The following is a 12,770-nucleotide window of genomic DNA, read 5'->3' as shown; positions in this document are numbered from 1 at the left end:
GCTTCCTCGTGGGGAGGGGTTTCCCGCTGGGCTGGCGGGCGGCCGCCCCAGTCGGAATCACCCCCTGAGTCTCTTAGGAGGGGCTGAGTTAGGAGTCTGTTTCTTTAAGTTTTAAAGGGCACCTGTGCTCCAGCAGTCTGCTGAGCGCTCTTAACTGGCTTGTAGCCCTGGTGACGGATGGAGATAGAGAGGACTTCAGGTGAAGGTGGGCTCACTGAGATGTTAAAATAAGCAGGTGGGGTGCAGCAGGGCATGGGGCCCTATATATATATATATATATATATATATATATATATATATATATATATATAGAGAGAGAGAGAGAGAGAGAGCGATATACAGCTTCTTTAAAGGGACATGGGATTTAAATACAGTTCAATTGAATGACACAGGACTATGATTTTCTCAGAATTAGGACATTAAAAGGCTTCTTTAGTGGCATCGGGCACAGTGAGGGAACCTTGTCTGCTCCTCCTGGCTTATGTCAGGTGCAGTTCCGTTCCAATTCCCCTTGGACATCCATGGGACACCCTCAGTAAGAGGACCAAATTGTATATTTTACAAATATTTGCAGGCTAAAAAAATCTGTTTTATACATAAATGAATACAATTTAAATGTATGAGTAAAGTTTACTTGAATATTTTTTGTAATCAACATGACATGATTGATTCTGAACAAAACGGAAATGTGACAATCACAAAGAAACAGTGCTCTGCTTAAACTGAGATAATAAATAATTATTATAAACATAACAAAATGATATATAAATATATAATAATGTATAAATAAATATGTAAATAATTTAAAAATAAAGTATATAATAATATATATTAAATATAAATAATCATAGTAATGTATACATATATAAAATATACCTAAATATAATATAATTTATTGAAAAAAACAAGGTTACAGAGACTTAATAGTTAGGTTCTAAATTTACTCACCCAAAACTGTAGAAATTCAGCAATTTTAGTTAGGGTTATTTCAAGTAACTATAACTCGTGCCCTTGCCATAAATTCAGAACCTAACTATGACGTCCCTGTAACCTTTGATTTTTTTTTCTGTAAATTTCTATGGTTTATTTAATTCTATTTCCTAACTATAACGTCCCTGTAACCTTTGTTTTTTTCAGTGAATTTCTATGTTTTATTTAACTTAAAGTTATTTTAATTGCTATACGTTAATCCAACAACCGCCACGCATGGCCTTCGGCTGTGTGCAATGGGGGTTGACGACCAAGCTTCTATAACCAACCAAACCCACATTGTGCACAGCCTTTGGCCATGCTCAACAGAGGGTGGCCGCAGGGCCTGGCCTGCATCCAGGCCCTGTGGCCAACCCCCTATAATAACCCAACGCTGCATCATTACTTGCGCTCTGATTCTGCCTTTCTACTCATTTCTTGCCATTTGTTTGTGGCTTTCTGCCTGTTTCTTGCCCTCTGTTAGTGATTCTCTGCTAGTTTCTTGCCTTCTGTTTCTGTCTTTCTGCTAATTTCTTGCCCTCTGTTTGTGCCTTTGTGCCCCTATCTTGCCCTCTGTTTCTGCCTCTCTGCCCATTTTCTGCTCATTTCTTGCCCTATGTTTGTGTCTCTGTGCCTGTTTCTTGCCCTCTGTTTCTGCCTCTGTCCATTTTCTCTTTGATTCTTGCCCTCTGTGCCTTTCTACTTGTTTCTTCCCTCAGTTTGTGACTCTCTGCCCATTTTCTGCTCGTTTGTTGCCCTCTGTTTGTGCCTTTCTGCTCGTTTTAAGCTTGTTTCTTGTCCTACATTTCTGCGTTTCTGCTCATTTCTTGCCCTCTGTTTGTGCTTCTCTGCCTCTTTTTGCTTGTTTCTTGCCATCTGTTTCTGCCTTTCTGCACGTTTCTTGCCCTCTGATTGTGCCTTCCCACCTCTTTTCTGCTAGTTTATTGCCATCTGTTTCTGCCTTTCTGCTAGTTTCTTCCCTCTGTCTGTGAGTTTGTGCTCATTTTCTGCTAGTTTTTTTGCCCTCTGTTTCTGCCTCTCAGCCCATTTCCTGCTTGTTTCTTGCCTTCTGTTTCTGCCATTCTGCGTGTTTCTTGCCATGTTTGGGCTTTCTGGGGGCGTGAGGAGATTTGTGGCCCCAGTGGTCCCAGCCGGCTCCCCTGCGGGAGCCAACATGGCTTTTGCACATGGAAAGCCGCTAAACATGCAGTTCCCTGTATGCAAAAGCATTAAGTTCCTCGGTTTCATTGCCCGTGAGCAGGGAAACAAAGGGAAACCTCCACTTGCAGCAAGTTTCTTTGACAGCTCTCACTTGCTGCGGGTGGAGTGTTTGTTGTGACTTGGCAAAGCCACAGCAAACAGCTATGTCCTGGGGATTGACACCCCTGGACATAGCAGGAGCCGTCCCTGGTGGTTGGTGGTCCCCAGGGCCATGTATGGCTCCTCAAGGGGGGCCACGCTGCCCTCCTCCACTTTGGAATTTGCCCCAGGAAGGTGGTGGTCCCCAGAGCCAAAGGACCCTCTTTATTTTTCTATGTTTGCCCCGGGGAGCTGGTGGTCCCAGGGGCTTGTGGGGGGTGGGGGGGGGGGGGGCTGGGGTACATGGCCCCCACAGCATGGAATAAAATATTTGGCGGTCCACAGGGCCAGGGCTCTGCCAGATCCACCACCTCTATTACTTAAGGCATTTTACCCCCATCGGGTGGTGGTCCCGGGTCGTGGGGGGGCTGCAGGTCCCCCACACATGCAACATAAACCAAGCCCCAGGGAGGTGGCGTCCCTGTGCCAAATATAAGTCCTGGAGGGAGGCCCCATGTGCTCCCCTCCTTATATTTTCTATGCCCCCAGGACCCGGCTCACCCAGGGGCCTGTTAAAAAACAAGTGGAAGAGATTGCACATGCCTTTTTTCCTAATTATTACAGTAAATTTGCAACTACTTTGTAAATTTGTGATAAAAAAAAAATCAATTTTGTTTTGCTCTGGTGGGGTCCCTCTCACAACTCATCACCTGAACTAAAGGGTCATGGTGTCTCTACCCTGCCCCTTTTCCTTTTTTGCATTTTTATTGTGGGACTCCGCTGAATCAGTTTCCAAAGATGGCACCATCTGTTGAAAAAGTAGCTAATGGTTCCCAATCTGATTCAGGGACTCCCCCAGGAAAAGATTCAGGAAAGAAACTTCCTAGCCTGCCCATTACTAGACAGTCTAGCATAGATGGTAATGATGATGAGCCACACCATATAAATAGTGTTGTCTCACATCATAGCAAAAGCATTTATTCACACCACAGTGGTACTGATGTTTCTGTTAGCCAAGCTGTTAGGGTGCCCTCTGTAAGGGACAGGTCTCCTTCCGTTCATTCCCATCATACCTCTGTATCTAGGAATGTCCCTCCCACCAACCCTGATGACAGAATGTTAGAGAGGGAACTCAATAAGTTGAGGGTGGAACAAACCAGAATGAAGCTTAAAAAGCAACAGCTGGATTTGGATAGACAGTCATTAGAATTAGAGAAGGAAAGACAGAAGTTGGGTTTAGAAACCCATGGTGGCAGCAGCAGTATTCCCCATAGTCATCCCGCAAAAGAGCATGATTCCAGGAATCTGCATAAGATAGTTCCCCCTTATAAGGAGGGGGATAACATTAACAAGTGGTTTGCTGCACTTGAGAGGGCCTGTGTTGTACAGGATGTCCCTCAAAGGCAGTGGGCTGCTATCCTATGGCTATCATTTAGTGGAAAAGGTAGGGATAGGCTCCTTACTGTGAAAGAAAGTGATGCCAATAATTTTACAGTACTTAAGAATGCACTCCTGGATGGTTATGGCTTAACCACTGAACAATACAGGATAAAGTTCAGAGAGACCAAAAAGGAGTCTTCACAAGACTGGGTGGATTTCATTGACCATTCAGTGAAGGCCTTGGAGGGGTGGTTACATGGCAGTAAAGTTACTGATTATGACAGCCTGTATAACTTGATCCTGAGAGAGCATATTCTTAATAATTGTGTGTCTGATTTGTTGCACCAGTACTTGGTGGACTCTGATCTGACCTCTCCCCAAGAATTGGGAAAGAAGGCAGACAAATGGGTCAGAACAAGGGTGAACAGAAAAGTTCATACAGGGGGTGACAAAGATGGCAACAACAAGAAGGATGGTAAGCCTTCTGACAAGGGTGGGGAAAAATCTAAAAATGAGTCTTCATCAGGCCCACAAAAACACTCTGGTGGGGGTGGTGGGCTCAAATCCTCTTCTAATCAAAACAAAGAAAAGAAACCATGGTGCTATTTATGTAAAATAAAAGGCCATTGGACAACAGATCCCAGTTGTCCAAAGAAAAGCACCAAGCCTCCTACCACTACAACCCCTACTGCTACACCTAGTGTCCCTAATGATAGCAGTGGTGGTGGGAGCAAACCTACTAATAGCCAATCCAAGGGAGTAGCTGGGCTCACTTTTGGTAACTTAGTTGGGGTTGGTCTTGTTAGGGAGACCACAGAGGCTGTGTTAGTCTCTGAGGGGGCTATTGATTTAGCCACCTTAGTTGCTTGTCCCCTTAATATGGATAAGTACAAGCAGCTACCCCTAATAAATGGTGTTGAGGTTCAGGCCTACAGAGACACTGGTGCCAGTGTGACTATGGTCATAGAGAATACTGGTCCACCCTGAACAACACCTACTTAGTCACCAGTACCAAGTAACCAATGCTCACAACAACACACTTAGCCACCCCATGGCTGTTGTAAATCTCAACTGGGGGGGGGGGTTACTGGTCCAAAGAAAGTTGTGGTAGCCACAGATTTACCTGTAGACTGTCTACTAGGAAATGATTTGGAGACATCAGCTTGGTCAGATGTGGAGTTGGAGGCCCATGCAGCAATGCTGGGCATCCCAGGGCATATTTTTGCTTTAACCAGGGCTCAGGCCAAAAAGCAAAAAGGACAGGGAAGCTTGGATCCTGGAACAATGGACCAAGTGCTCCCTAAAGCTAGGGCTAGTAGAAGTAAAGCACTTCCTACTATCCCTCCTTCTACAGTGGATTCTACTTCTGAGGAAGAAGAATTTCCACCCTGTGCAGAACCTACACCAGAGGAGCTGGAAGCAGACACTGCTGAGCTTTTGGGTGAAGGGGGGCCTGCCAGGGAGGAGCTGAGTGTGTCGCAGCAAACCTGTCCCACACTAGAGGGTCTAAGACAGCAAGCTGTCAAACAGGCTAATGGGGATGTCAGTGACTCTCACAGAGTTTACTGGGAGGACAACCTCTTGTACACTGAAGCAAGGGATCCTAAACCTGGAACTGCCAGGAGGTTAGTGATTCCTCAGGAGTACAGAAAGTTCCTCCTAACTCTAGCCCACGACATTCCCCTAGCTGGACATCTGGGACAAATGAAAACTTGGGACAGGCTTGTTCCCTTGTTTCATTGGCCTAGAATGTCTGAGGACACAAAATGATTTTGTAAGTCCTGTGAAACCTGTCAAGCCAGTGGCAAGACAGGTGGCACTCCAAAGGCACCCCTTATTCCACTGCCTGTGGTTGGGGTTCCCTTTGAAAGGGTAGGGGTTGACATAGTTGGCCCCCTTGACCCTCCTACTGCTTCAGGAAATAGGTTTATCTTGGTGGTAGTGGACCATGCCACAAGATATCCTGAAGCAATTCCTTTAAGGACCACTACAGCACCTGCAGTGGCAAAGGCCCTCCTGGGAATATTTTCTAGGGTGGGCTTCCCAAAGGAAGTAGTATCAGACAGAGGAAGCAATTTCATGTCTGCTTACTTAAAGGCCATGTGGAAGGAGTGTGGTGTGACTTACAAGTTCACTACACCCTATCATCCACAAACAAATGGACTGGTGGAGAGATTTAACAAAACTCTCAAAGGCATGATTATGGGACTCCCTGAAAAACTCCGCAGGAGATGGGATATCCTCTTACCATGCCTCCTTTTTGCCTACAGGGAGGTACCCCAAAAATGAGTGGGCTTCAGCCCCTTTGAACTCCTCTTTGAACACCCTGTTAGGGGTCCACTAACACTTGTCAAGGAGGGTTGGGAACAACCTTTAAAAGCTCCAAAACAAGATATTGTGGATTATGTACTTGGCCTCAGATCAAGGATGGCTGAGTATATGAAAAAGGCCAGTAAAAACCTTCAGGCCAGCCAAGAGCTCCAGAAGCAATGGCATGATCAGAAGGCTGTTTTGGTTCAGTACCAACCAGGGCAGAAAGTGTGGGTCTTGGAGCCTGTGGCCCCAAGAGCACTCCAAGAAAAATGGAGTGGGCACCACACAATTGTTGAGAAAAAGGGTGAAGTCACCTACTTAGTTGACTTAGGCACTGCCAGGAGTCCCCTTAGGGTGCTCCATGTCAATCGCCTTAAACCCTACTATGACAGGGCTGATCTCACCCTGCTCATGGCAACTGATGAGGGACAGGAAGAAGACAGTGATCCTCTACCTGATCTCTTCTCTTCCACAGAACAAGATGCTCTAGTGGAAGGTGTAGTTTTGGCTGATTGTCTTACTACTGAGCAGAAAGACCATTGCATAAAACTCCTGGGTCAGTTTTCTGAACTCTTCTCTACTGTGCCAGGTACCACTTCTTGGTGTGAGCACACTATAGATACTGGAGACAGCTTGCCTGTCAAAAGTAAGCTCTATAGGCAGCCTGGCCTTGTCAGGGACTGCATAAAGCAAGAAGTGCAGAAAATGTTAGAACTGGGAGTGGTTGAGCACTCTGAAAGTCCATGGGCCTCTCCTGTGGTACTTGTACCAAAACCTCATTCCAAGGATGGAAAGAAAGAAATGCGGTTTTGTGTTGATTACAGAGGTCTCAACCAGGTAACCAAAACTGATGCTCACCCTATACCCAGGGCAGATGAGCTCATAGATACACTGGCATCTGCCAAGTATCTAAACACTTTTGATTTGACTGCAGGGTATTGGCAGATCAAATTATCAGAAGATGCTAAACCTAAAACTGCATTTTCAACCATTGGAGGCCATTACCAATTCACAGTAATGCCTTTTGGATTGAAAAATGCACCTGCCACTTTTCAGAGGTTGGTGAACACAGTCCTGCAAGGGCTGGAAGCTTTTAGTGCAGCATATCTGGACGATATAGCTATCTTTAGCTCCTGTTGGGATGATCACCTGGTCCACCTATGGAAAGTTTTAGAGGCCCTGCAAAAGGCAGGCCTCACTATCAAGGCTTCAAAGTGCCAGATAGGGCAGGGGAAGGTGGTTTATCTGGGACACCTTGTTGGTGGGGAACAGATTGCACCACTTCAGGGGAAAATCCAAACTATTATAGATTGGGTTCCCCCTACTACTCGGACTCAGGTGAGACCCTTCCTAGGCCTCACTGGGTATTACAGGAGGTTCATTAAGAACTATGGCTCCATTGCAGCCCCTCTTAATGACCTCACATCCAAAAAGATGCCTAAAAAGGTATTATGGACAGCAAACTGTCAGAAAGCTTTTGAGGAGCTGAAGCAGGCCATGTGCTCTGCACCTGTCCAGAAAAGCTCTTGTTACTCTAAAAGATTCTATGTCCAAACTGATGCATCTGAATTAGGAGTAGGGCAGTCCTATCACAACTTAATTCTGAGGGCCAGGATCAACCTGTTGCTTTTATTAGTAGGAGGTTGACCCCTAGAGAAAAGCATTGGTCTGCCATAGAGAGGGAGGCCTTTGCTGTGGTCTGGGCTCTGAAGAAGTTGAGGCCATACCTGTTTGGCACTCACTTCATTGTTCAGACAGACCACAAACCTCTACTTTGGCTAAAACAAATGAAAGGTGAAAATCCTAAATTGTTGAGGTTGTCCATATCCCTACAGGGAATGGACTATACAGTGGAACATAGACCTGGGAGTAGCCACTCCAATGCAGATGGACTCCCCATATATTTCCACTTAGACAATGAAGACTCATCAGGTCATGGCTAGTCTTATTGTCCTTCGTTTGGGGGGGGTTGTGTAGGAAAGTACCATCTTGCCTGGCATGTTACCCCCATTTTTCACTGTATGTATGTTGTTTTAGTTGTATGTGTCACTGGGACCCTGCCAGCCAGGGCCCCAGTGCTCATAAGTGTGCCTGAATGTGTTACCTGTGTAGTGACTAACTGTCTCACTGAGGCTCTGCTAATCAGAACCTCAGTGGTTATGCTCTCTCATTTCTTTCAAATTGTCACTAACAGGCTAGTGACCAATTTTACCAATTTATATTGGCTTACTGGAACACCCTTAAAATTCCCTAGTATATGGTACTAAAGTACCCAGGGTATTGGAGTTCCAGGAGATCCCTATGGGCTGCAGCATTTCTTTTGCCACCCATAGGGAGCTCTGACAATTCGTACACAGGCCTGCCACTGCAGCCTGAGTGAAATAACGTCCACGTTATTTCACAGCCATTTTACACTGCACTTAAGTAACTTATAAGTCACCTATATGTCTAACCTTTACCTGGTAAAGGTTGGGTGCTAAGTTACTTAGTGTGTGGGCACCCTGGCACTAGCCAAGGTGCCCCCACATTGTTCAGGGCCAATTCCCCGGACTTTGTGAGTGCGGGGACACCATTACACGCGTGCACTACATAAAGGTCACTACCTATATGTAGCTTCACAATGGTAACTCCGAATATGGCCATGTAACATGTCTATGATCATGGCATTGCCCCCTCTATGCCATCCTGGCATAGTTGGCACAATCCCATGATCCCAGTGGTCTGTAGCACAGACCTTGGTACTGCCAAACTGCCTTTCCTGGGGTTTCACTGCAGCTGCTGCTGCTGCCAACCCCTCAGACAGGTTTCTGCCCTCCTGGGGTCCAGCCAGGCTTGGCCCAGGATGGCAGAACAAAGGACTTCCTCTGAGAGAGGGTGTTACACCCTCTCCCTTTGGAAAATGGTGTGAAGGCAGGGGAGGAGTTGCCTCCCCCAGCCTCTGGAAATGCTTTCATGGGCACACATGGTGCCCATTTCTGCATAAGCCAGTCTACACCGGTTCAGGGACCCCTTAGCCCTGCTCTGGCGCGAAACTGGACAAAGGAAAGGGGAGTGACCACTCCCCTGACCTGTACCTCCCCTGGGAGGTGTCCAGAGCTCCTCCAGTGTGCTCCAGACCTCTGCCATCTTGGAAACAGAGGTGCTGCTGGCACACTGGACTGCTCTGAGTGGCCAGTGCCATCAGGTGACGTCAGAGACTCCTTCTGATAGGCTCCTTCAGGTGTTGCTAGCCTATCCTCTCTCCTAGGTAGCCAAACCCTCTTTTCTGGCTATTTAGGGTCTCTGTCTCTTGGGATTCCTTAGATAACGAATGCAAGAGCTCAGCAGAGTTCCTATGCATCTCTCTCTTCACCTTCTGCCAAGGAATCGACTGCTGACCGCGCTGGAAGCCTGCAAAACTGCAACAAAGTAGCAAAGACGACTACTGCAACTCTGTAACACTGATCCTGCTGCCTTCTCGACTGTTTTCCTGGTGGTGCATGCTGTGGGGGTAGTCTGCCTCCTCTCTGCACTAGAAGCTCCGAAGAAATCTCCCGTGGGTCGATGGAATCGTCCCCCTGCAACCGCAGGCACCAAAGAACTGCATCACCGGTCCCCTGGGTCTCCTCTCAGCACAACGAGCGAGGTCCCTTGAATCCAGCAACTCTGTCCAATGACTCCCACAGTCCAGTGACTCTTCAGTCCAAGTTTGGCGGAGGTAAGTCCTTGCCTCCCCACAACAGACTGCATTGCTGGGAACCGCGACTTTTGCAGCTACTCCGGCCTCCGTGCACTTCCGGCGGAAATCCTTTGTGCACAGTCCATCCTGGATCCACGGCACTCTAACCTGCATTGCACAACCTCCTAAGTTGTTCTCCGGCGACGTGGGACTCCTTTGTGCAACTTCGGGTGAGCACCGTTTCACGCATCCTCGTAGTGCCTGTTTCTGGCACTTCTGTGGGTGCTGCCTGCTGCTGAGAGGGCTCCTTGTCTTGCTCAACGCCCCCCCTGTCCCCTGATGCAATTGGCGACATCCTGGTCCCTCCTGGGCCACAGCAGCATCCAAAAACACTAACCGTACGATTTGCAGCTAGCAAGGCTTGTTGGCAGTCTTTCGGCGGGAAAACACTTCTGCACGACTCTCCACGGCGTGCGGGATCAGTCCTCTAAAGGGGAAGTCTCTAGCCCTTGTCGTTCCTGCAGAAACCTAAGCTTCTACTGTCCAGTAGCAGCTTCTTTGCACCCACAGCTGGCATTTCCTGGGCATCTGCCCATCTCCGACTTGCTTGTGACTTTTGGACTTGGTCCGCTTGTTCCACAGGTACCCTCAACTGGAAATCCATCGTTGTTGCATTGCTGGTTTGTGTCTTTCCTGCAGAATTCCCCTATCACAACTTCTATGTCCTTTGGGGAACTTTAGTGCACTTTGCACTCACTTTTCAGGGTCTTGGGGTGGGCTATTTTTCTAACCCTTACTATTTTCTAATAGTCCCAGCGACCCTCTACAAGGTCACATAGGTTTGGGGTCCATTCGTGGTTCGCATTCCACTTTTGGAGTATATGGTTTGTGTTGCCCCTATCCCTATGTGTCCCCATTGCATCCTATTGTAACTATACATTGTTTGCACTGTTTTCTAATACTATTACTGCATATTTTGGTATTGTGTACATATATCTTGTGTATATTTGCTATCCTCATACTGAGGGTACTCACTGAGATACTTTTGGCATATTGTCATAAAAATAAAGTACCTTTATTTTGAGTATATCTGTGTATTGTGTTTTCCTATGATATTGTGCATATAACACTAGTGGTACTGTAGGAGCTTCACTCGTCTCCTAGTTCAGCCTAAGCTGCTCTGCTAAGCTACCATTATCTATCAGCCTATGCTGCTAGACACCCTATACACTAATAAGGGATAACTGGGCCTGGTGCAAGGTGTAAGTACCCCTAGGTACTCACGACAAGCCAGTCCAGCCTCCTACAAGTTTCCACACAAAACAGAATCTGGCACTAGTGAAGTTTCCACACAGAACAGCATCAGGCACCAGTGAAGTTTACTCACAGGACAGCATCAGGCACCAGGGAAGTTTCCACATAGAACAGCATCTGGCACCAGGGATCTTTACTCACAGGACAGCATCAGGCATCAGTGATGTTTCCACACAGAGCAGCATCGGGAACCAGTGAAGTTTACTCATAGGACCGCTTTTGGCAACAGCCATGTTTACATTCACAACAGTGCCATGTTGATAAACTTTACATGTTGTACCAGTTCTAAAGTGACCCCTTCACAGTCTCAAGAATTTGTGTCACTCCATTCCATGCTTTAAAATTAGGCCAAAACAAAAGTAGTGGACAAGATAGTGCATGGTGGTGACAAAGAAGAGAGTCACTGAGGTCCTGAAAGTACAGAGGTGTACAGGAGCACATGGGGCATCGGAAAGGTGCTGGGATCCAGATAACTCGGCCAGGATGGGTTAGGCAGGAGAGCAGAAAGGGGGAAGGACAAATGGAAAGCATAAGGAAGGGAGGCAGCAGTTAGTTGTGGGGTAACCAGAGAGCTAAGGTTGGGGAGAAGAAAGACTGATAAAGAGAAAACAGAGTTTAATGAAGGTGAATTGAGCGGCCGGAGGTGGGGGAGGTAGATAGAATGGGGGGGATGAGGCATCTACAGGAGCCGGGGCATGCAAGGGGTCAGAGGGCAGGAGTGGACGTAGGGGTCTAGACCAGTGGTACTTAACCTTTTGACTTCTGTGGACTATCACCTAATCACTACTCGAATCGAGGGACCCGACTGAATGAGTATTGGAGTCCAGGCGCCCTCTCCGAGTCATTACTGGAAGCTGGGGACCTCAGCGTAAGGAATTTAAATTATTTGAATCTCAAAACAATATACAAAAATACAGAAACAAACATTCAACAAGCACATAAGCAAATTATGAAATAATTTATTTAATCCACAGACAAGTATAAAAACTCAAAAGTTTCATTTTAATGGCACCTACAGGTTCTTCATTGAAGCACAGTGTTAATAAGGGGGAGATGTGTGGCGTGTGCCCCAATCTCATTGAACCACCCACCTTGACTCCTGTTTGCCTCATAAAAACAATCTCTGGGCCCAGGAGTGCACATGCTGCTGGAGCCACCACACTCGCTGCGCCACCGTCTGTCCCCTGAGACCCAATTCCTCAGGTCCTGTCGGCACAAACAAACCTCCTCTGAAGCCAAGACCAAAGAACCCACCCTAGCCCTATGGTGATGCTGCGGAGTCTGAAGATGACTGATGTTGAAAGCTAGTGCCGGGCACTAGGATCCTGAGCCCATGTAATGTGTAAATTCAGAGAAAATCATCTGTGAAGGGCAGAGGTCCACAGTGCTCCTTTAGTTCAAATCACTTGGGTGATTACTTCAAAGCCTCTTCGGGGCTTCTCCGTGGGGTTGTGGGAAAAGAGAATGTTCACTCCTGGGACCCTGCATCCTTCACGCCAGAAGGGAAGACTGAGCAGAGCTGCCAGATCCTGGTGGGACCAACCAGGCAGCGACTTGGGTTCAGTGATGACGAGAGCCTAGCACTTTTCTGGGAGAGGCTGGTCAATCCACTGGGACAAGCTCTTCGTGGCCAGTAGGCTGTAGAGTCCTCTTGTAGGCAGCACTTTTCTGCTAGAGTACCTTGAGTAGCACTTCCCATAGGCTCCTTCTCTCAAGGAGTTCCCAAACAGCTCGTCTAGCAGGATTCAAAACTTTACAGTCTTCTTCTGAAGCTGAAGGGAAGATTACAACAGGAATTGCACCTCTGGAGCGCAAAGGTATTTCGATTTAGAGCTGT

The 12,770-nt window shown here is 47.1% G+C and overlaps 1 protein-coding gene across 1 annotated transcript in view; it reads left to right on the top strand.

Moving 5' to 3' along the window:
- LOC138301815 (E3 ubiquitin-protein ligase TRIM39-like) overlaps nt 1-12,570 on the top strand; it is a 91,127-nt gene extending 78,557 nt beyond the window's left edge. The window contains exon 6 of the mRNA XM_069242314.1: nt 12,359-12,570. Coding sequence (XP_069098415.1) covers nt 12,359-12,570 — 212 coding nt within the window. The remainder of the gene's footprint in view (nt 1-12,358) is intronic.
- The last annotated feature ends 200 nt before the right edge of the window (nt 12,571-12,770 follow it).

This window comes from Pleurodeles waltl, chromosome 6 (genome assembly GCF_031143425.1).
Source record: "Pleurodeles waltl isolate 20211129_DDA chromosome 6, aPleWal1.hap1.20221129, whole genome shotgun sequence".
Taxonomy (NCBI): domain Eukaryota; kingdom Metazoa; phylum Chordata; class Amphibia; order Caudata; family Salamandridae; genus Pleurodeles; species Pleurodeles waltl.
The sequence above is the reverse complement of the archived record's forward strand: the minus strand, read 5'-3'. Positions and strand labels throughout refer to the sequence as shown.